Raw genomic sequence first — 23,388 nt, forward strand, 5'->3', positions numbered from 1 at the left:
GAAATCAGCAGCAGCAGAATTGTCCTCAACCACAATCTGTAACCTCATGGCCCGGCATATCCCCCACTCTACCATTACCATCAAGCTGGGGCACCAACTCTGGTTCAATGAAGGGTGCAGGAGAATATGCCAGGAGCAGCACCAGGCATACCGCAAAATGAGGTGCCAACCCGATAAGCTACAACACAGGACTTCTTGCATGCCAAACAGCAGAAGCAGAATGCAATAGACAGCGCTAAGTGATACCACAACCAACGGATCAGACTGCTCTTGCAGTCCTGCCACATCCAGTCGTGAATGGTGTATTGATTTATCCTGCTTTTTCTGGATAAGATATACCTGGGCAATTTTCCACACTGTCTGGGTTGAAGCCTGTGTTGTAGCTGTACTGGAACAGCTTGGCTAGGGACGCGGCTAGTTCTGGAGCACAGGTGCGTTGGTTGTGGGATCATTGACAGCGCTATCAAGCGACGCTTGCTCAGCAATAACCTGCTCCCTGACACTCAGTTTGGATTCTACCAGGGCCTCATTGCAGCCTATCACTTATAAGGATGAGGGCAACAGTTGTATGGGAACACCACCACCTGCAAGTTCCCCTCCAAGTCACACACCATCTTGACTTGGAACTATATCACCGTTCCTTCACTGTCGCTGGGTCAAAATCCTCGAACTCCCTTCCTATCAACACTGTGGGTGTACCAACACCCAAGGACTGTAGCAGTTCAAGAAGGCAGCTCACCTTCTCGAGGGCAATTAGGGATGGCCTAGCCAGTGATGTCCACATCATATGAAAGAATTTTTAAAAAACCTCAGATCAGATAACCCGATGAAAAATCTTACTCTTAAATTATGAAGTATATTATATCACCTCTATGAATGCTGGTTAGATGTGGCGGTCTTTTCCTGTATTATTTCAATACATATTTTTTTATTCAGTTTATACACAATTTTGTTACACTGACAGAGTAACCAGAGGACACAGACTTAAGATAATTGACAAAAGAACCAAAGGGGCGATGAGGAGACATTTTTTAACGCAGCAAGTTATTGTGATCTGGAATGTGTTGTCTGAAAGAATAGATTTAATAGTAAATTTCTAAAGGAATAAATACTTGGGGAAAGAGCAGAGATTGGATAGTTCTTTCAAAGAGCCAGCACGGACAGAATGGGCCAAATGGCCTCCTTCTGTGCTCTATGATTTTGTTCTATTCAGTGACAGATAGCTGTGTCCTTGTTTTGTTTTTCTCCTCAGCTACTATTGATTTGAAGCCCAGTGACCCTCGGTGGATTGGTGCCTGGTGGCTAGGATTGCTGGTATCCAGCGGCATTCTGGCCATCACGTCTATTCCTTACTTCTTTTTCCCTCGACAAATGATCCGTCGAAAGGTAAGACAGCAGGAAGAGAGTGAAGTGGAAGTTAAAGGGCCTAAGGCAGGATGATGCTGTAGGCGTGAATTGTCTCGAAGATGCGGGATGCTATTTGCTCCATCACAGCCGCCCTGGTGATGCAGAGTACCATTTCCTCCATTGGGTTTAGTTGATGAAGTTCTGCCTGCCACCCACCAGCTCTCTGCACTGCTCCCTTTTATTTCATATTGTCTTGTCCTGCGAGAGAGAGCGCAAAATGTCAGTCATTGTGTTGCACTGTGTTTGGGTAATCTGCCTGCCATAGATGAATAGCTGGAGGTATGTGGAGGCAGCAAGAGGTGGGTGTGAGGCTGTTTCAGTGGAGTGTGTGTGAGGATGAGGTGGAGTTTCTGAATGATAGACCTGAGTTGTACCATTGTCTAAAAAATGGAGAAAGGGATAGACCGAGTAATTACAGGCAAATCAGCCGAACCTTGCTGGTAGGAAAATTATTGGATAAATTGAGGGACAGCATAAATCTTCATTTAGAAAGATACGGATTAATCAAAGACAGTCAGCACAGATTTGTTGAAGGGAAAGTCGTGTCGAGCTAACATGATTGAATTTTTTGAGGTGGTAACAAGAGTGCATTTGATGTAGTCTATATATATTTAACAAGGCTTTTGATAAGATCCCACATGGCAGAATCCAAGGCAAAGTGCTAAGTTGGATCCAAAATTGGATCAGAGATAGGAGGCAAAGGTATTTTTGTGACTGGAAGATTGTTTTTAGTAGGGTTCCTCAGGGCTCAGTACTGGGTCCCCTGCTTTTTGTGGTTATATATAAAAGATTTGGACTTGAATGTCGGGGGTATGATTGAGAAGTTTGCAGACAATACAAAAATTGGTCGTGTAGAAGAAAGCTGTCGACTGCAGGAAGATATCAATGGACTAGTCAGGTGGGTGAACAGTGGCAACTGGCGTTCAAACTGGAGAATGACTTAATGACCTCCTTCTATGCTGTAAATGACTTGCAAATGACTCTAAGTGTGAGGTAATGCATTTGGGGAAGACTAACAAGATAAGGGAATAAAAAATAAATGGTAGGATACTGAGAAGTGTAGAGAAAGAGAGGAACCTAGGGTGCACAGATCCCTGAAGTTGGCTGGGCAGGTAGATCAATCAGGTGAACATCAGATTTGAAGATTTGTTCTGAAGAAGGGTCACTGACCTGAAACAACTCTGATTCTCTTTCCACAGATGCTGCCAGACCTGCTGAGTGGTTCCAGCATTTCTTGTTTTTATTTCAGATTTCCAGCATCTGTAGTATTTTGCTTTTATTCCTTTGCCATTCTGTCTGTCTTTCTGAAATTCTGTACTCTGGAGTATTTATTTCCGAACCTTGATCACTATGTAACCATGTCTCTAATGGCGATTAGATCTAAAACATTTACCTCTATTTATGCCACTAGTTCCTCTCTCTTATTGCAGATGCTTCGTGCATTCAGATAAAGAACCTTTAATTTCATTGTTTTACTTCTATTCCCTGAAATGACCTATTCGCTGAAGTACCATTTTTGTTAAACTTTCTGTCACTTCCTGTCCCATTCTGCTTGTCTTTAAGTGGAACACTATACTGTTCTGATGCATCAACCTCTCTCCCTTCACCCGAAGCCTCCCCCACCCCACCCCCCCACCTCAGTTAGTTCACAACCTCTAGCCTTATTTGCTGGCACTCTTAAATTTGTATGCTGTGTCCATTCCTGCCACACTCTGATTAGCATTACCTTTACATTAATCAAAGTGTGACAGGTAGGGACAGAGAATACGAGCATAAGAGTACAGCAGAAATTAGAACCAGAGTAGGTAAAAATGGTAAAAAGTCAAAGCTTAATGCTCTTTACCTGAATGCACGTAGCATTAGTAACAAGATAGATGAGTTGACAGCACAAATAGAAATAAATGAATATGATTTGAAAGCTATCACAGAATCGTGGTTGCAGGATGACCAGGACTGGAATCTTAATGTTCAAGGATATCCGACATTCCGGAAGAACAAAGAACAGTACAGCGCAGGAACAGGCCATTCGGCCCTCCAAGCCTGCGCCGATCTCGATGCCTGCCTAAACTAAGACCTTCTGCACTTCCGGGGACCGTATCCCTCTATTCCCATCCTATTCATGCATTTGTCAAGATGTCTCTTAAACGTCACTATCGTATCTGCTTCCACCATCTCCCCCTGCAGCAAGTTCCAGGCACTCACCACCCTCTGTGTAAAGAACTTGCCTCACACATCCCCTCTAAACTTTGCCCCTCGCACCTTAAACCTATGTCCCCTAGTAACTGACTCTTCCACCCTGGGAAAAAGCTTCTGACTATCCACTCTGTCCATGCCACTCATAACTCTATAAACCTCTATCATGTCGCCCCTCCACCTCCGTCATTCCAATGAAAATAATCCGAGTTTATCCAACCTCTCCTCATAGCTAATGCCCTCCAGACCAGGCAACATCCTGGTAAACCTCTTCTGTACCCTCTCCAAAGCCTCCACGTCCTTCTGGTAGTGTGGCGACCAGAATTGCAGGCAACATTCTAAGTGTGGCCTAACTAAAGTTCTGTACAGAATAGGCAGAAAGGAAAAGGAGGTGGGGTAGCTTTGTTATTAAAGGAAGGGATCAGTGCAGTTGTGAGTAATGATATAGGTGTAATAGATCGTGATGTAGAATCAGTTTGGGTGGAAATAAAAAATAGCAAGGGAAAGAAATCACGGGTGGGAGTGGTCTATAGGCCCCCGAGGAGTTGCCTCTCTGTAGGGCAAAGTATTAATCAGGAAATAATGGAGGTGTATAAGAAGGACACTACAATTATCATGGGTGATTTTAATCTGCATAGAAACTGGTCGAATCAAATTGGCAAGGGTAGCATGGAAAACGAATTTGCAGAGTGCATCAGGGATTGTTTCTTAGAGCAATATGTTGCAGAACCTACCCAGGAACAGGCTATTTTAGATTTGGTAATGTGTAATGAGGTAGGATTAATAAGAGATCTCGTAGTTAAGGATCCTTTAGGGGGAAGCGATCATAAACATGGCAGAATTTCAAATTCAGTTTGACGATGAGCACCTCAGATCTTCAACTTAAACAAGGGCAATTACAGATGCATGAAGAAAGAGCTGTCTAAAGCAGGCTGGGAAAATAGACTACAGGGGAAGTCAGTAGATAAACAATGGCAGACTTTTAAGCAGATATTTCATAACACTCAGCAAAAATTTATTCCAGTCAGAAGGAAGGACTCGAAGAGAATGATGAACCACCCATGGATAACAAAGGAAGTTAAGGAGAGTATCAAATCAAAAACAAAGGCGTACAAAGCAGTGAAAGCTAGTGGTTGGCCAGAGGATTGGAAATTTTTTAGGAACCAGCAGCGGATGACTAAAAAGTGAATGAAGAGAGAGAAAATTGATTATGAGAGTAAATTGGCAAATTTAAAACAAAGCAAACAGTAAGAGCTTCTACGGGTATATAAAAAGGAAGAGAGTAGCTAAAGTAAGTGTGGAACCCTGAGAGGATGAGACTTCTTTTGGGCCTCCTTATCTCGAGAGACAATGGATATGCGCCTGGAGGTGGTCAGTGGTTTGTGAAGCAGCGCCTGGAGTGGCTATAAAGGCCAATTCTGGAGTGACAGGCTCTTCCACAGGTGCTGCAGAGAAATTTGTTTGTCGGGGCTGTTGCACAGTTGGCTCTCCCCTTGCGCCTCTGTCTTTTTTCCTGCCAACTACTAAGTCTCTTCGACTCGCCACAATTTAGCCCTGTCTTTATGGCTGCCCGCCAGCTCTGGCGAATGCTGGCAACTGACTCCCACAACTTGTGATCAATGTCACACGATTTCATGTCGCGTTTGCAAACGTTTTTATAGCGGAGACATGGACGGCCGGTGGGTCTGATACCAGTGGCGAGCTCGCTGTACAATGTGTCTTTGGGGATCCTGCCATCTTCCATGCGGCTCACATGGCCAAGCCATCTCAAGCGCCGCTGACTCAGTAGTGTGTATAAGCTGGGGGTGTTGGCCGCTTCAAGGACTTCTGTGTTGGAGATATAGTCCTGCCACCTGATGCCAAGTATTCTCCGAAGGCAGCGAAGATGGAATGAATTGAGACGTCGCTCTTGGCTGGCATACGTTGTCCAGGCCTCGCTGCCGTAGAGCAAGGTACTGAGGACACAGGCCTGATACACTCGGACTTTTGTGTTCCGTGTCAGTGCGCCATTTTCCCACACTCTCTTGGCCAGTCTGGACATAGCAGTGGAAGCCTTACCCATGCGCTTGTTGATTTCTGCATCTAGAGACAGGTTACTGGTGATAGTTGAGCCTAGGTAGGTGAACTCTTGAACCACTTCCAGAGTGTGGTCGCCAATATTGATGGATGGAGCATTTCTGACGTCCTGCCCCATGATGTTCGTTTTCTTGAGGCTGATGGTTAGGCCAAATTCATTGCAGGCAGACGCAAACCTGTCGATGAGACTCTGCAGGCATTCTTCAGTGTGAGATGTTAAAGCAGCATCGTCAGCAAAGAGGAGTTCTCTGATGAGGACTTTCCGTACTTTGGACTTCGCTCTTCGACGGGCAAGGTTGAACAACCTGCCCCCTGATCTTGTATGGAGGAAAATTCCTTCTTCAGAGGACTTGAACGCATGTGAAAGCAGCAGGGAGAAGAAAATCCCAAAAAGTGTGGGTGCGAGAACACACTGGGGAATTAATAAAAGGGAACAGGGAAATGGCAGATAATTTAAACCAATATTTTGCATCGGTCTTCATGGTGGAGGACACTATAAACATCCCAGCAATAATAGATGAGCAAGGTGTAAATGGGAGGGAGGAACTTGTAACAATCTCTATCACGAGGGAAAAGGTGCTTGACAAACTGATGGGACTAAAGGCAGACAAGTCACCAGGATCTGATGGCCTGCATCCAAGGGTTTTAAAAGAAGTGGCTGCAGAGATAGTGGAGGCATTGGTCATAATATACCAAAACTCACTGGATTCCGGGAGGGTACCAGCGGATTGGAAAACCGCTAATGTGATGCCCCTGTTCAAGAAAGGAAGGAGATAGAAAGCAGGGAACTATAGACCAGTTAGCTTAACATCAGTCATTGGGAAAATGCTGGAGTCCATTATTAAGGAAGAAATAGCAGGACATTTAGAAAAACATAATGCAATCAAACAGAGTCAACATGGTTTTATGAATGGGAAATCATGTTTGACAAATTTGTTAGAGTTCTTTGAGGATATAACAAGCAGAGTGGATCAAAGGGAACCCGTAGATGTATTGTATTTGGATTTTCAGAAGGCGTTTGATAAGGTGCCACATAAAAGGTTATTCCGCAAAATAAGAGCTCAGGGTATTGGGGGTAATGTGTTGGCATGGATTGAGGATTGACTAACACACAGAAGGCAGAGAGTCAGGATTAATAGGTCTTATTCAGGTTGGAAAGCCATAACTAATGGGATTGGTCCTGGGGCCTCAACTATTTACTATCTATATTAATGACTTAGAGGAAAGGACAAAGTATAGTGTATCCAGATTTGCTGACAATACAAAAATAGGTGGGAAGGCATGTTGTGATGAGGACACAAAGAATCTGCAAAGGGATATCGATAGGTTAAGTGAGTGGGCAAAAACTTGGCAGATGGTGTTCAATGTGGGAAAGTGTGACGTCATCCACTTTGGTAGGAAGAATAAAAAGGCATATTATTATTTAGATGGAGAAAGACTACAAAATATTGCAATACAGAGGGTTCTGGGTGTTCCTGTACATGAAACACAAAATGTTAGCATGCAGGTGCAGTAAGTAATTAGGAAGGCAAATGGAATTTTGGCCTTTATTGCTAGGGGGTTAGAGTTTAAAAATAGGGAAGCCTTGTTACAACTGTACAGGGTGTTGGTGAGGCCACACCCGGTGTACTGCGTACAATTTTGCTCCCCGTATTTAAGGAAGGATATACTTGCATTGGAGACAGTTCAGAAAAGGTTCACTAGGCTGATTCCTGGGATGAAGGGGTTGTCTTATCAAGAACGGCTAAACAGGTTAGGCCTTTATTCATTGGAGTTCAGAAGAATGAGAGGTGATCTTATTGAAACATATAAGATTCTAAGGGGCTTGACAGGAAAGATGTTGAGAATATGTTTCCACTAATGGGGGAATCTCGAACTAGGGGACATAGTTACAGAATAAGGGGGCACACATTTAAAACTGACATGCAAAGGAATTTCTTCTCTCAGAGTGTGGTGAATCTCTGGAATTCTCTGCCTCAGAGAGTTGTGGAGGCCAGGTCACTCAATGTATTCAAGGAGGAGGTAGATAGATTTTTGAAATCTTGGGGAATCAAGAGTTATGCGGAGTAGGCCCGAAAGAGGGGTTGAGGCCTGGGACAGATCAGCTATGATCTTATTGAATGGCAGGGCAGGCTTGAGGGGCTGAATGGCCTACTCCTGCTCCTATTTCATATGTTCTTATGGCTATCTTGCTCTCTTGTCTTCTCTGTCTAAATTATCACATCTTACCTCACTTGATTCCTCGCCCCCACTATTTAGTTTAAAGTCCTCTCTAGCACCCTAGTTATATGACTCGCCGAACACTGGTCCCAGCATGGTTCAGGTGTAGACCGTCCCAACGGTACAGCTCCCACTTCCTCCAGTACTGGTGCCAGTGCCTCATGAATCGAAACCCAATTCTCCCACACCAATCTTTGAACCACGCATTTAACTCCCTAATCTTGTTTACTGTACTCCAGTTTGCTTGTGGCTCAGGTACTAATCCAGAGACTATTACCTTTGAGGTTCTGCTTTTAATTTAGCCCCTGGCTGCTCATACTCTCTATGCAGAACCTCTTTCTTAGTCTTTTCTATGTTGTTCAGGAACATAAAAGCAGGAGTAGGCCATTCAGCCCATCGAGCCTGCCCCACCATTCAATATGATCATGGATGATCATCCACTTCAATGCCTCTTCCCCAGACTATCCTCATATCCCTTTGTGTCATTTGTATTTAAAAATCTGTCAATCTCTGCTTTAAACATACTCAGTGACTGAGCTTCCACAGCCCTCTGGGGTAGAGAATTCAAAAGATTCAAAACACTCTGAGTAAAGAAATTTCTCCTCATCTCTGTCCTCAGTGGCTTCCCCCTTATTTTGAAATTGTGTCCAGGAAGCTTTAGACTGCAGGAAGATATCAATAGACTAGTCAGGTGGGCAGAAAAGTGGCAAATGGAATTCAACCCAGAGAAGTGTGAAGTGATCTAGTTGGGGAGGTCAAACAAGGCAAAGGATTACACAATAAATAGGAGGATACTGAGAGGAATAGAGGAAGAGAGGGACCCTGGAATGCCTGTCCACAGATCCCTGAACGTAGTGGGACAGATTGATAAGGTGGTTATGAAGGCATATGGAATACTTTCCTTTATTAGCCGAGATAGAGAATATAAGAGTAGGGAGGTTATCCTGGAGCTATATAAAACACTAGTTAGGCCACAACTTGAGTACTGCATGCAGTTCTGGTCACCTCATTACAGGAAGGATGTAATTGCACTAGAGAGGGTACAGAACAGAATTATGAGAATGTTGCAGGACTGGAAAATTGCAGCTATGAAGAATGATTGTTAAGCTATGGTTGTTTTCCTTGGAATAGAGGAGGCTAATGGGGAGATTTGATTGAGGTGCACAAGGTTGTGAGTGGCCTGGATAGAGTGGATGGGAAGGATCCATTTCCCTATGCAGTGGGGTAAGTGACCAGGGGGCATCGATTTAAAATGATTGATAGAAGGATTAGAGGGGAATGAGGAGAGGTTTTGTCACCCAGAATGTGGGAGGGGTCTGGAACTCGCTGTGTGAAAGGGTAATAGAGGCAGAAACACTCAACTCATTTAAAAGGTGTCTGGATATGCACCTGAAGTTCTGTAACCTCCAGGGATACAGACCAAGTGCTGGAAAATGGGATTAGGCTGAGTGGTTCGTTTGTCAGTAGGCAGAGACACAATGGGCAGAGAGGCCTCCTCCTGTGCTGTAAATCTTTCTACATTATCTAAATATTCTAAATATCTGAAAAGAAGGAATTTGCAGGGATGTGGGGAGAGGGCTGGATGTGGCAGTCTATAAATTGCTCCATAGGAGGGGCAGCATGGATACAATGGGTCAAATGGCCTTTTATGCTGTAATAATTCTATGCTTCTATTCAATGGGCTACACACAAAAATCATTTAAATGAGGAGGCAGCATGAAATTTGCGTGCTGCCAAACTCAAGGGGAGCAGGCGCGTGCAGGTCACAAATTGCAACCCCTGCGTCCAAGAAAGGACTTTAACAAAGTTTCCCCTGAGTGTTTAAAGATAACCTTAATAAAGTTTTGAAGATGACGCGGGTGGATTCTGGTGCAAATGCACTTAAGTTGAGATGGGCTTGAAACATTCAGTGCTAGGTAAGATGTTGTTTCAGCCCTTCTGCTCAATGGGTATTTAATCTGCAGATGTTATCACTTTGTTTTGTAGAAATCAGGCAGTGAAGCTGACATGATGAGCGAGATGGGAGAACGCCGCATGGATGAAATGACAGCCACAGAGTTCATCAAGCGTAAGTCTTGACTTGAAGAAGTTTCAAGAAACATGTGATCCCACCTTGATCCTGATTCTTGTCGAACAATCCAGCAGCTGATTTGTGTATTCTCTTCTCTGATTTGTGTATTCTCTGCTCTCTGTCATACATCACTGAAACAGGCCCTTCAGCCCACCGAGTCTGTGCCAACCAACAACCACCTATTTAGACTAATCCTACATTAATCCCATATTCCCTACCACCTACCTACACTAAGGGCAATTTATAATGGCCAATTTATCTATCAACCTGCAAGTCTTTGGCTGTAGGAGGAAACCGGAGCACCCGGCGGAAACCCACGCAGTCACAGGGAGAACTTGCAAACTCTGCACAGGCAGTACCCAGAACCGAACCGAAGTCGCTAGAGCTGTAAGGCTGCGGTGCTAACCACTACGCCGCTATGCCGCCCCTCTGACCTGTGTATTCTCTGCTCTGATTTGTCTATTCTGTGCTCTGACGTGTGTATTCTGTACTCTGACTTGTGTAGACTCTGCTCTGATTTGTGTATTCTCTGCTCTGATTTGTGTATTCTCTGCTCTGACTTGTGTATTCTGTACTCTGATTTGTGTACTCTCTGCTCTGACCTGTGTATTCTGTACTCTGACTTGTGTATTCTGTACTCTGACTTGTGTATTCTCTGCTCTGACTTGTGAATTCTCTGCTCTGACTTGTGCATTCTGTATTCTGACTTGTGTATTCTCTGCTCTGATTTGTGTATTCTGTACTCTGACTTGTGTATTCTCTGCTCTGACTTGTATATTCTGTACTCTGACTTGTGTAGACTCTGCACTGATTTGTGTATTCTCTGCTCTGACTTGTGTATTCTGTACTCTGACTTGTGTAGACTCTGCTCTAAATTGTGTATTCTCTGCTCTGATTTGTGAATTTTCTGTTCTGACTTGTGTATTCGCGGCTCTGACTTGTGTAGACTCTGCTCTGATTTGTGTATTCTCTGCTCTGATTTGTGTATTCTCTGCTCTGACCTGTGTATTCTGTATTCTGACTTGTGTATTCTGTACTCTGACTTGTGTATTCTGTACTCTGACTTGTGTATTCTGTACTCTGACTTGTGTATTCTGTACTCTGACTTGTGTATTCTCGGCTCTGACCTGTGTATTCTCTGCTCTGACTTGTGTATTCTGTACTCTGACTTGTGCATTCTCTGCTCTGACTTGTGCATTCTGTAGTCTGACTTGTGCATTCTCTGCTCTGACTTGTGTATTCTGTACTCTGACTTGTGTATTCTCTGCTCTGACTTGTGTATTCTGTACTCTGAATGGTGTATTCTCTGCTCTGATTTGTGTGTTCTCTGCTCTGACATGTGTATTCTGTACTCTGACTTGTGTATTCTCTGCTCTGACATGTGTACTCTGACTTGTGTATTCTCTGCTCTGACTTGTGTATTCTGTACTCTGACTTGTGTATTCTCTGCTCTGACTTGTGAATTCTGTACTCTGACTTGTGTATTCTCTGCTCTGACTTTTTTTTAGATTAGAGATACAGCACTGAAACAGGCCCTTCGGCCCACCGAGTCTGTGCCGAACATCAACCACCCATTTATACTAATCCTACACTAATCCCATATTCCCAACAAACATCCCCACCTGTCCCTATATTTCCCTACCACCTACCTATACTGGTGACAATTTATAATGGCCAATTTACCTATCAACCTGCAAGTCTTTTGGCTTGTGGAAGGAAACCGGAGCACCCGGAGAAAACCCACGCAGACACAGAGAGAACTTGCAAACTCCACACAGGCAGTACCCGGAATCGAACCCGGGTCCCTGGAGCTGTGAGGCTGCGGTGCTAACCACTGCGCCGCCCCTGTGCATTCTGTACTCTGACTTGTGTATTCTCTGCTCTGACTTGTGCATTCTGTACTCTGACTTGTGCAGTCTGTATTCTGACTTGTGTATTCTCTGCTCTGACTTGTGTATTCTGTACTCTGACTTGTGTATTCTCTGCTCTGACTTGTATATTCTGTACTCTGACTTGTGTAGACTCTGCACTGATTTGTGTATTCTCTGCTCTGACTTGCGTATTCTGTCTTCTGACATGTGTATTCTGTACTCTCACTTGTGTAGACTCTGCTCTGACATGTGTATTCTGTACTCTGACTTGTGTATTCTGACTTTATGGGCGGCACAGTGGCGCAGTGGTTAGCACCGCAGCCTCACGGCTCCAGCGACCCGGGTTCAATTCTGGGTACTGCCCGTGTGGAGTTTGCAAATTCTCCCTGTGTCTGCGTGGGTTTTCTCCGGGTGCTCCGGTTTCCTCCCACAAGCCAAAAGACTTGCAGGTTGGTAGGTAAATTGGCCATTATAAATTGCCCCTAGTATAGGTAGGTGGTAGGGAAATATAGAGATAGGTGGGGATGTGGTAGGAATATGGGATTAGTGTAGGATTAGTATATATGGGTGGTTGATGGTCGGCACAGACCCGGTGGGCCGAAGGGCCTGTTTCAGTGCTGTATCTCTAAACTAAACTTGTGTAGACTCTGCTCTAAATTGTGTATTCTCTGCTCTGATTTGTGAATTTTCTGTTCTGACTTGTGTATTCGCGGCTCTGACTTGTGTAGACTCTGCTCTGATTTGTGTATTCTCTGCTCTGACCTGTGTATTCTGTACTCTGCCTTGTGTATTCTGTACTCTGACTTGTGTATTCTCGGCTCTGACCTGTGTATTCTCTGCTCTGACCTGTGTATTCTCTGCTCTGACTTGTGTATTCTCTGCTCTGACTTGTGCATTCTGTACTCTGACTTGTGTATTCTCGGCTCTGACCTGTGTATTCTCTGCTCTGACTTGTGTATTCTCTGCTCTGATTTGTGCATTCTGTATTCTGACTTGTGTATTCTCTGCTCTGACTTGTGTATTCTGTACTCTGAATGGTGTATTCTCTGCTCTGATTTGTGTGTTCTCTGCTCTGACATGTGTATTCTGTACTCTGACTTGTGTATTCTCGGCTCTGACCTGTGTATTCTCGGCTCTGACCTGTGTATTCTCTGCTCTGATTTGTGCATTCTGTATTCTGACTTGTGTATTCTCTGCTCTGACTTGTGTATTCTGTACTCTGAATGGTGTATTCTCTGCTCTGATTTGTGTGTTCTCTGCACTCTGACTTGTGTATTCTCTGCTCTGACTTGTGTATTCTCTTCTCTGACTTGTGTATTCTCTTCTCTGACTTGTGTATTCTCTGCTCTGATTTTTTTTTAGATTAGAGATACAGCACTGAAACAGGCCCTTCGGCCCACCGAGTCTGTGCCGAACATCAACCACCCATTTATACTAATCCTACACTAATCCCATATTCCCAACAAACATCCCCACCTGTCCCTATATTTCCCTACCACCTACCTATACTGGTGACAATTTATAATGGCCAATTTACCTATCAACCTGCAAGTCTTTTGGCTTGTGGGAGGAAACCGGAGCACCCGGAGAAAACCCACGCAGACACAGAGAGAACTTGCAAACTCCACACAGGCAGTACCCGGAATCGAACCCGGGTCCCTGGAGCTGTGAGGCTGCGGTGCTAACCACTGCGCCACTGTGCCGCCCCTGTGCATTCTGTACTCTGACTTGTGTATTCTCTGCTCTGACTTGTGCATTCTGTACTCTGACTTGTGTATTCTCTGCTCTGACTTGTGCAGTCTGTATTCTGACTTGTGTATTCTCTGCTGTGACTTGTGTATTCTGTACTCTGACTTGTGTATTCTCTGCTGTGACTTGTGTATTCTGTACTCTGACTTGTGTATTCTCTGCTCTGACTTGTGTATTCTGCACTCTGCCTTGTGCATTCTCTGCTCTGACTTGTGCATTCTGTATTCTGACATGTGTATTCTGTACTCTCACTTGTGTATTCTCTGCTCTGACTTTTATATTCTGTACTCTGACTTGTGTAGACTCTGCACTGATTTGTGTATTCTCTGCTCTGACTCGTCAATTCTGTACTCTGACTTGTGTAGACTCTGCTCTGACTCTTATATTCTGTACTCTGACTTGTGTAGACTCTGCACTGATTTGTGTATTCTCTGCTCTGACTTGTGTATTCTGTACTCTGACTTGTGTATTCTCTGCTCTGATTTGTGTATTCTCTGCTCTGACTTGTGTATTCTCTGCTCTGATTTGTGTATTCTCTGCTCTGACTTGTGTATTCTGTACTCTGACTTGTGTATTCTCTGCTCTGACTTGTTTATTCTCTGCTCTGATTTTTGTGTTCTGTATTCTGACTTGTGTATTCTCTGCTCTGACTTGTATATTCTCTACTCTGACTTGTGTATTCTCTGCTCTGACTTGTGCATTCTGTACTCTGACTTGTGTAGACTCTGCTCTGATTTTTGTATTCTCTGCTCTGATTTGTGAATTCTCTGCTCTGACTTGTGTTTTCGCGGCTCTGACTTGTGTATTCTGTACTCTGACTTGTGCATTCTGTATTCTGAATTGTGTATTCTCTGCTCTGACTTGTGTATTCTGTACTCTGATTTGTGTACTCTCTGCTCTGACCTGTGTATTCTGTACTCTGACTTGTGTATTCTCTGCTCTGACTTGTGTATTCTGTACTCTGACTTTTGTATTCTCTGCTCTGACTTGTGCATTCTGACTTGTGTATTATCTGCTCTGACTTGTGTATTCTGTACTCTGACTTGTGTATTCTCTGCTCTGACTTGTGTATTCTGTACTCTGACTTGTGTAGACTCTGCACTGATTTGTGTATTCTCTGCTCTGACTTGTGTATTCTGTACTCTGACTTGTGTAGACTCTGCTCTAAATTGTGTATTCTCTGCTCTGATTTGTGAATTTTCTGTTCTGACTTGTGTATTCGCGGCTCTGACTTGTGTAGGCTCTGCTCTGATTTGTGTATTCTCTGCTCTGATTTGTGTATTCTCTGCTCTGACCTGTGTATTCTGTACTCTGACTTGTGTATTCTGTACTCTGATTTGTGTACTCTCTGCTCTGACCTGTGTATTCTGTACTCTGACTTGTGTATTCTCTGCTCTGACTTGTGTATTCTGTACTCTGACTTTTGTATTCTCTGCTCTGTCTTGTGCATTCTGACTTGTGTATTATCTGCTCTGACTTGTGTATTCTGTACTCTGACTTGTGTATTCTCTGCTCTGACTTGTATATTCTGTACTCTGACTTGTGTAGACTCTGCACTGATTTGTGTATTCTCTGCTCTGACTTGTGTATTCTGTACTCTGACTTGTGTAGACTCTGCTCTAAATTGTGTATTCTCTGCTCTGATTTGTGAATTTTCTGTTCTGACTTGTGTATTCGCGGCTCTGACTTGTGTAGACTCTGCTCTGATTTGTGTATTCTCTGCTCTGACCTGTGTATTCTGTACTCTGACTTGTGTATTCTGTACTCTGACTTGTGTATTCTGTACTCTGACTTGTGTATTCTGTACTCTGACTTGTGTATTCTGTACTCTGACTTGTGTATTCTGTACTCTGACTTGTGTATTCTGTACTCTGACTTGTGTATTCTCTGCTGTGACTTGTGTATTCTGTACACTGACTTGTGTATTCTCTGCTCTGACTTGTGTATTCTGTACTCTGACTTGTGTATTCTCTGCTCTGACTTGTGTATTCTCTGCTCTGACCTGTGTATTCTCTGCTCTGACTTGTGTATTCTGTACTCTGACTTGTGTATTCTGTACTCTGACTTGTGTATTCTCTGCTGTGACTTGTGTATTCTGTACACTGACTTGTGTATTCTCTGCTCTGACTTGTGTATTCTGTACTCTGACTTGTGTATTCTCTGCTCTGACTTGTGTATTCTGTACTCTGACTTGTGTATTCTCTGCTCTGACTTGTGTATTCTCTGCTGTGACTTGTGTATTCTGTACACTGACTTGTGTATTCTCTGCTCTGATTTGTGTATTCTGTACTCTGACTTGTGTGGACTCGGCTCTGATTTGTGTATTCTCTGCTTTGTTGATCTGTTTTTTTTCTCTTCCGTGCTCCGAGTTTTGTATTCTCTGGCCCACTCCTGATTTATTTAGAGTCATATAGTTACACAGCACAGAAACAGGTCCGTTGGCCCATCGTTTCCGTGCCGGCTTCAAGCACCTACCTATTCTAGCATTTTCCAGCACTTGGTCCGTAGCCTTGCATGTTATGGCATTTCAAGTGCTCATCTAAATACTTCTTAAATGTTGTGAGGGTTCCTGCCTCTACCACCTCTTCAGGCAGTGCGTTTCAGATTCCAACCACCCTCTGGGTGAAAATATTTTTCCTCAAATCTCCTCTAAACCTCCTGCCTCTTACATAAAATCTATGCACCCCGGTTATTGATCCCTCCACTAAGGGAAAAAGTTTCTTCCTATCTAACCTATCAATGCCACTCATCATTTTGTATACCTCAATCATGTCCCCCTTCAGCCTTCTCTGCTCTAAGGAAAACAACCCGAGCCTATCCAGTCTCTCTTCATAGCTGAAATGCTCCAGCCCAGGCAACATCCTGGTGAATCTCCTCTGCACCCTCTCCAGTGCAATCACATCATTCCTACAGTGTGGTGCCCAGAACTGTACACAGTACTCCAGCTGTGGCCTAACTAGCATTTTATACAGCTCCATCATAACCTCCCTGCTCTTATATTCTATGCCTCGGCTAATAAAGGCAAGTATCCCATATGCCTTCCTAACCACCTTATCTACCTGTGCTGCTGCCTTCAGTGATCTATGGACAAGTACACCAAGGTCCCTCTGACCCTCTGTACTTCCTAGGGTCCAACCATCCATTGTATATTCCCTTTCCTTGTTAGTCCTCCCAAAATACTTCACCTCACACTTCTCAGGATTAAATTCAATTTGCCACTGCTCCACCCATCTTACCAGCCCATCTATATCTCCCTGTAATCTAAGGCTTTCCTCCTCACTATTTACAACACCACTAATTTTCATGTCATCTGCAAACTTACTGATCATACCTCCTATATTCACGTCTAAATCATTAATGTACACTACAAACAGCAAGGGTCCCAACACTGATCCCTGGTCACAGGCTTCCACTTGCAAAAACAACCCTTGACCATCACCCTCTGCCTCCTACCACTAAGCCAATTTTGGATCCAATTTGCCAAATTGCCCTGGATCCCATGGGCTCTTACCTTCTTAACCAATCTCCCATGCGGGACCTTATCAAAAGCCTTATTGAAGTCCATGTAGACTACATCAACTGCTTTTCCCTCATCTACACATCTAGTCACTGCCTCAAAAAAATCAGTCAGGTTAGTTAGATACGATCTCCCCCCGACAAAGCCATGCTGACTATCCCTGATTAATCCCCGCCTCTCCAAGTGGAGATTAATCCTGTCCCTCAGAATTTTTTCCAATAGCTTCCCTACCACTGATGTTAGTCTCACCAGCCTGTAATTACCTGGTTTATCCCTGCTACCCTTCTTGAATAATGTACCACATTCGCTGTCCTCCAGTCCTCTAATAGCTCACCTGTGGCCAGAGAGGATTTGAAAATTTGTGTCAGAGCCCTTGCTATCTCCTCCCTTGCCTCACATAACAGTCTGGGATACAACTCATCTGGGCCTGGAGATTTGTCCACTTTTAAGCCTGATAAAACAGCTAATACCTCCTCCCTTTCAAAGCTAATTTGTTCTAGTATATCATACTCTCCCTCCCTGATCACTACACCTACATCGTCCTTCTCCATAGTGAACACAGATGAAAAGTAAGCATTTAAAACCTAACCTATGTCCTCCGGCTCCACACACAGATTGCCACTTTGGTCCCTAATGGGCCCTACTCTTTCCCTGCTTATCCTCTTGCCCTTAATATATTTATAAATTGCCTTGGGATTTTCCTTTATCTTGCCCGCCAGTGTTTTTACATGTCCCCTCTTCGCTCTCCTAGTTTTAAAGTACTGCCCTACACTTTCTGTACTCTAAGGTCTCCGCTGTTTTCAGCACTTTGAATCTGCCATAAGCCTCCTTTTTTTTCTGTAACCAATCCTCTATATTCCTTGACAACCAGGGTTCCCAGGACTTGTTGGTCTTTCCCTTCACCTTAACGGGTATATGTTGGCTCTGATCTCTCACTATTTCCTTTTGAATGACTCCCACTGGTCTTATGTAGACTTTCCTACAAGTAGCTGCTGCCAGTGCACTTTGGCCAGATCCTGTTTTATCATATTGAAATCGGCCTTCCCCCAATTCAGTACTCTTATTTCCAGTCCCTCTTTGTCCTTTTCCATTACTACCTTAAATCTTAGAATTATGGTCACTATCCCCGAAATAGTCCCCCACTGAGACTTCTACCACTTGTCCGGCTTCATTCCCTAGGATTAGGTCCAGTACCGCCCTTTCTCTTGTAGGACTTTCTACATACTGGCTCAAAAAGCTCTCCTGTATGCACTTTAAGAATTATGCCCCCTTTAAGTCTTTTGCACTAAAACTATCCCAGTTAATATTGGGGAAGTTGAAATCTCCTATTATTACCCTATTATTTTTACACCTCTCTGAGATTTTCCTACATATCTGCTCCTCTATCTCTCCCTGACTGTTTGGAGGCCTGTAGTACACTCCCAGCCAAGTGATTGCCCCCTTTTTGTTTTTCAGTTCTACCCACATGGCCTCATTTGCGGAACCTCCGAAGATGTCATCCCTCCTTACTGCAGTAATTGACTCCTTGATCAACAGTGCAATACCACCTCCTCTTTTACCCCTCGCCTGTAGATTTTATACCCTGGAATATTGAGCTGCCAGTCCTGCCCCTCCCTCAACCATGTCTCTGTGATAGCAACAATATCATAATCCCATGTGTTAATAAATGCCCTCAGTTCATCTGCCTTACTAGTAGGGCTCCTTGCATTAAAATAGATGCAATCCAGCCTTGCATTGTTTGCTTTTCCTTAATAGGTCTATATTTATTCCCCCTTCCAGACTGACTCAGTTTCTCTTCTATATTTGACTATGCATCATCCCTTACTGTACCTCCACTCTGTATCCCATCCCTCTGCTAAAATAGTTTAACCCCTCCCCCCCCACCAACAGCATTAGCAAACCTCCCAGCAAGGATGTTGGTCCAACCTGTACAGATCTCACCTTCACCAGAAGCAGACCCAGTGATCCAGGAAGCTAAAGCCCTCCCTCCTGCACCATCTCTTCAGCTATGCATTCATCTGTTCTGTTGTCCTATTCCTAGACTCGCTAGCACGTGGCACCGGGAGTAATCCAGAGATGACAAGCTTTGAGGTCCTGTTTTTTAATCTGCTATCTAGTTTAGTTTAGTTTAGTTTAGAGATACAGCACTGAAACAGGCCCTTCGGCCCACCGAGTCTGTGCCGACCATCAACCACCCATTTATACTACACTAATCCTACACTAATCCCATATTCCTACCACATCCCCACCTGTCCCTATATTTCCCTACCACCTACCTATACTAGGGGCAATTTATAATGGCCAATTTACCTATCAACCTGCAAGTCTTTGGCTTGTGGGAGGAAACCGGAGCACCCGGAGGAAACCCACGCAGACACAGGGAGTACCCAGAATTGAACCCGGGTCGCTGGAGCTGTGAGGCTGCGGTGCTAACCACTGCGCCACTGTGCCGCCCTAGCTCCCTAAATTCTTGTTGCAGGACCTCATCCCTCTTTCTACCTATGTCGTTGGTACCAATGTGAACCACAACCTCTTACTGTTCACCCTCCCCCTTCAGATTGTCCTGCAGCCGTTCTGTGACATCCTTGACCCTCGCACCAGGGAGGCAACATACCATCCTGGAGTCACATTTGCGGCCATAGAAATGCCTTACGATAGAATTCCCGCTCACTATAGCCCTGCCACTCTTCTTCCGCCCCTCCTGTGCAGCTGAGTCACCCATGCTGCCATGAACTTAGCTCTTGCTGCTTTGCCCTGAGCCATCTCCCCCAACAATATCCAAAGCAGTATATCTGTTAGAGAGGGGGATGGGCACAAGGGACTCCTGTACAACCTGCCTTCCTCTACCCTGCCTGATGGTCACTGATTCCCTTCCTGCCTTTGCAGTGTTTGCCTGCGGTGTGACCACGTCGATAAACATGCTATCCACGATGATCTCAGATTTGCGGATGCTCCACAGTGAATCCACCCGCAGCTCCAGCTCCGTAATGCGGATAGCCAGTAGCTTCAGATGGATACACTTCCTGTACACATGATCGCCTGGGACACTGGAAGTGACCCTTATTTCCCATATAGAGCAGGGTGAGCATATCACGGGGCTGAGCTCTCCTGCCATGACTTACCTTTAGATTGCTTAGATACTCCCTTTGATTCAAAAATGCTAATTATGCAAAGGGCCTTGTTCTTCTCCAAACACGACCCATTACAATCTAATAAGCTTTATTAACACTAATAAACTTTACTAATACTAATAAAACTTTACAATTACTGATAAATTACCTGAGTTTTGAAAGATAAATGAGAAATATAACAAAATACTCACCAACCAATCACTTACCTGTTTCCCTGTGACGCCACTTTTTATATTTTTCTCCGAATGTGATGCATTCACAGACTGAGCCCCAGCCCCAGCTCTCGGACCGCTCTCCTCTCGGACCGCTCTCCTCTCGGACGGCTCTCCTCTCGGACGGCTCTCCTCTCGGACGGCTCTCCTCTCGGACGGCTCTCCTCTCGGACCGCTCTCCTCTCGGACCGCTCTCCTCTCGGACCGCTCTCCTCTCGGACCGCTCTCCTCTCGGACGGCTCACCTCTCGGACGGCTCACCTCTCGGACGGCTCACCTCTCGGACGGCTCTCCTCTCGGACAGCACTCCTCTTGGAGCGCTGTCCATTCGGACCGCTTTCCTCTCGGACGGCTCTCCTCTCGGACCGCTCTCCTCTCGGACCGCTCTCCTCTCGCTCTGTTTTGAAGCTCTCGGACCGCTCTCCTTTTGCTCTGTTTTGAAGATCTCGGACCGCTCTCTGCCCTGGTTTGTATATTCTCTGCTATGGTTTGTGTATTCTCTGCTCTGGTTTGTGTATTCCCTGTTCTGATTTGTTTATTCTCTGCTCTGATTTGTGTATTCCTGCTCTGGTTTGTATATTCTCTGCTCTGGTTTGTGTATTCTCTGCTCTGATTTGTGTATTCTCTGCACTGATTTGTGTATTCTCTGCTCTGGTTTGTATATTCTCTGCTCAGATTTGTGTATTCTCTGCTCAGATTTGTATATTCTCTGCTCTGGTTTGTATATTCTCTGCTGTGATTTGTGTATTCTCTGCACTGATTTGTGTATTCTCTGCTCTGGTTTGTATATTCTCTGCTCTGATTTGTGTATTCTCTGCTTTGGTTTGTATATTCCCTGCTTTGGTTTGTATATTCTCTGCTCTGGTTTGTGTATTGTCTGCTTTGGTTTGTGTATTCTCTGCTCTGGCTTGTGTATTCTGGCTCTGCTTTGTGTATTCTCTGCTCCAGTTTGTATATTTTCTGCTCTGGTTTGTGTATTCTCTGCCCTGGTTTCCATATTGTCCGCTCTGGTTTGTATAATTTATGCTCTGTTTTGCATATTCTCTGCTCTGGTTTGCCGACTCTCTGCGCTGCTTTGTATATTTTCTGCTCTGTTTTGCGTATTCTCTGCTCTGCTTTGTATCATTTCTGCTCTGGTTTGTGTATTCTCTGCTCTGCTTTGTATATTTTCTGCTCTGGTTTGCATATTCTCTGCTCTGCTTTGTATATTTTCTGCTCTGGTTTGCGTATTCTCTGCTCTGCTTTGTATATTTTCTGCTCTGGTTTGCGTATTCTCTGCTCTGCTTTGTATATTTTCTGCTCTGGTTTGCATATTCTCTGCTCTGCTTTGTATCTTTTCTGCTCTGGTTTGCGTATTCTCTGCTCTGCTTTGTATATTTTCTACTCTGGTTTGCGTATTCTCTGCTCTGCTTTGTATATTTTCTGCTCAGGTTTGCGTATTCTCTGCTCTGCTTTGTATATTTTCTGCTCTGCTTTGCATATTCTCTGCTCTGCTTTGTATCTTTTCTGCTCTGGTTTGCGTATTCTCTGCTCTGCTTTGTATATTTTCTGCTCTGGTTTGCGTATTCTCTACTCTGCTTTGTATCTTTTCTGCTCTGGTTTGTGTACTTTCTGCTTTCATTGGTTTATTTTCTGTTGCACTGAGTTTTTTTTTTACAGTCGAGCTTCATTCTGAGTTGGATATTCACCGATCTGCTTTGGTTTGTATATCCTCGGTTCTGCACTCAGATGTGTAATCTCTGACCCAATCTGATTTGTCTATTCTCTGCTCTTACAGTATTTCCCAAAATGCTTGTTAAGCTGCTGCTGAATCCAGTGTTCATCATTACCGTGCTGTCTCAGTGCTGCTTTTCTTCAGTGCTGGCTGGTCTCTCCACCTACTTCAATAAGTTCCTGGAAAAACAGTATTCCACAACAATCTCCAACGCAAATTTCCTCATCGGTGAGTGGAATCATAGTATGCTGCCTCATGTGAAACTCCAAACAAAGGTGTGATAAATTAATCAATGTCCCATATCATTCATAGGGGGCCCAAACATTTGTCAGCTCTGACCTGGCTCACTGGCTGTCAAAGGCCCTCCCTGATTTTAACTGTAATATTCTGATAACTATGAGGCTGATCACAGAATATCTAAGAGACTGTCGGTTAGGATGTCACATGTCTTTCACAAATGGCTTTCACTTACACTCTACATGAGGTTCTGTACAGATTACATTACATCATCTCCTGTAATAAGGAGCAGTCTATTTACATATTCCGCCCAGTAACAACCCTATATTGCATTATACTATGGCTCTCCCCACCAAGTCTCTGACTTCTCTTTTCAGTTTGATTATTGCTGTGATGTTTTTACAAGTCTGCCACAACACATTCTTCTTTCTGTCAAAGGGGATTGAGGTTTTGAGTCTTCTAGTTCCTCCTTATACTGTTGTACTTCAGTAGAACTATTGGATGACTCATTTCTTCACTTGGGTTGTCCTCTGGGATTGATGGCTCATTGCAGCATGATTAGTCCATCACACTTTTGAGATGATTGGTCATCTTGTATTTGTTGCTTTTTCTTATCCATTCAAAGGATGTGGGTGTCACTGGCCAGGCCAGCATTTATTGACCATCCCTAATTGTCCTTGAGAAGGTGGTGATGAGCTGCCTTCTTGAACCGCTGCAGTCCATGTGGGGTAGGTACACCCACAGTGCTGTTAGGAAGGGAGTTCCAGGATTTTGACCCAGCGACAGTGAAGGAACGGCGATATAGTTCCAAGTCAGGATGGTGTGTGACTTGGAAAGGAACTTGCAGGTGGTGAAGTTCCCATGCATCTGCTGCTCTTGTCCTTCGAGGTGGTAGAGGTCCGGGTTTGGAAGGTGCTGCCTAAGGAGCTTTGGTGCATTTCTGCAGTGCATCTTGTAGATGGTACACACTGCTGCCACTGTGCGTTGGTGG

General features: G+C 44.3%; 1 protein-coding gene across 3 annotated transcripts in view; it reads left to right on the top strand.

The window, feature by feature from the left end:
• LOC137375106 (solute carrier organic anion transporter family member 2A1-like) overlaps positions 1-23,388 on the top strand; it is a 433,007-nt gene that overhangs the window by 306,235 nt on the left and 103,384 nt on the right. For 2 of the 3 annotated variants that reach the window (XM_068041734.1, XM_068041735.1), the window contains 3 exons: positions 1,253-1,386; positions 9,883-9,964; positions 22,224-22,388. In XM_068041734.1, coding sequence (XP_067897835.1) covers positions 1,253-1,386; positions 9,883-9,964; positions 22,224-22,388 — 381 coding nt within the window. The remainder of the gene's footprint in view (positions 1-1,252; positions 1,387-9,882; positions 9,965-22,223; positions 22,389-23,388) is intronic. The other variant, XM_068041736.1, reaches the window with a different exon arrangement.

Source organism: Heterodontus francisci, chromosome 11, assembly GCF_036365525.1.
Source record: "Heterodontus francisci isolate sHetFra1 chromosome 11, sHetFra1.hap1, whole genome shotgun sequence".
NCBI lineage: Eukaryota > Metazoa > Chordata > Chondrichthyes > Heterodontiformes > Heterodontidae > Heterodontus > Heterodontus francisci.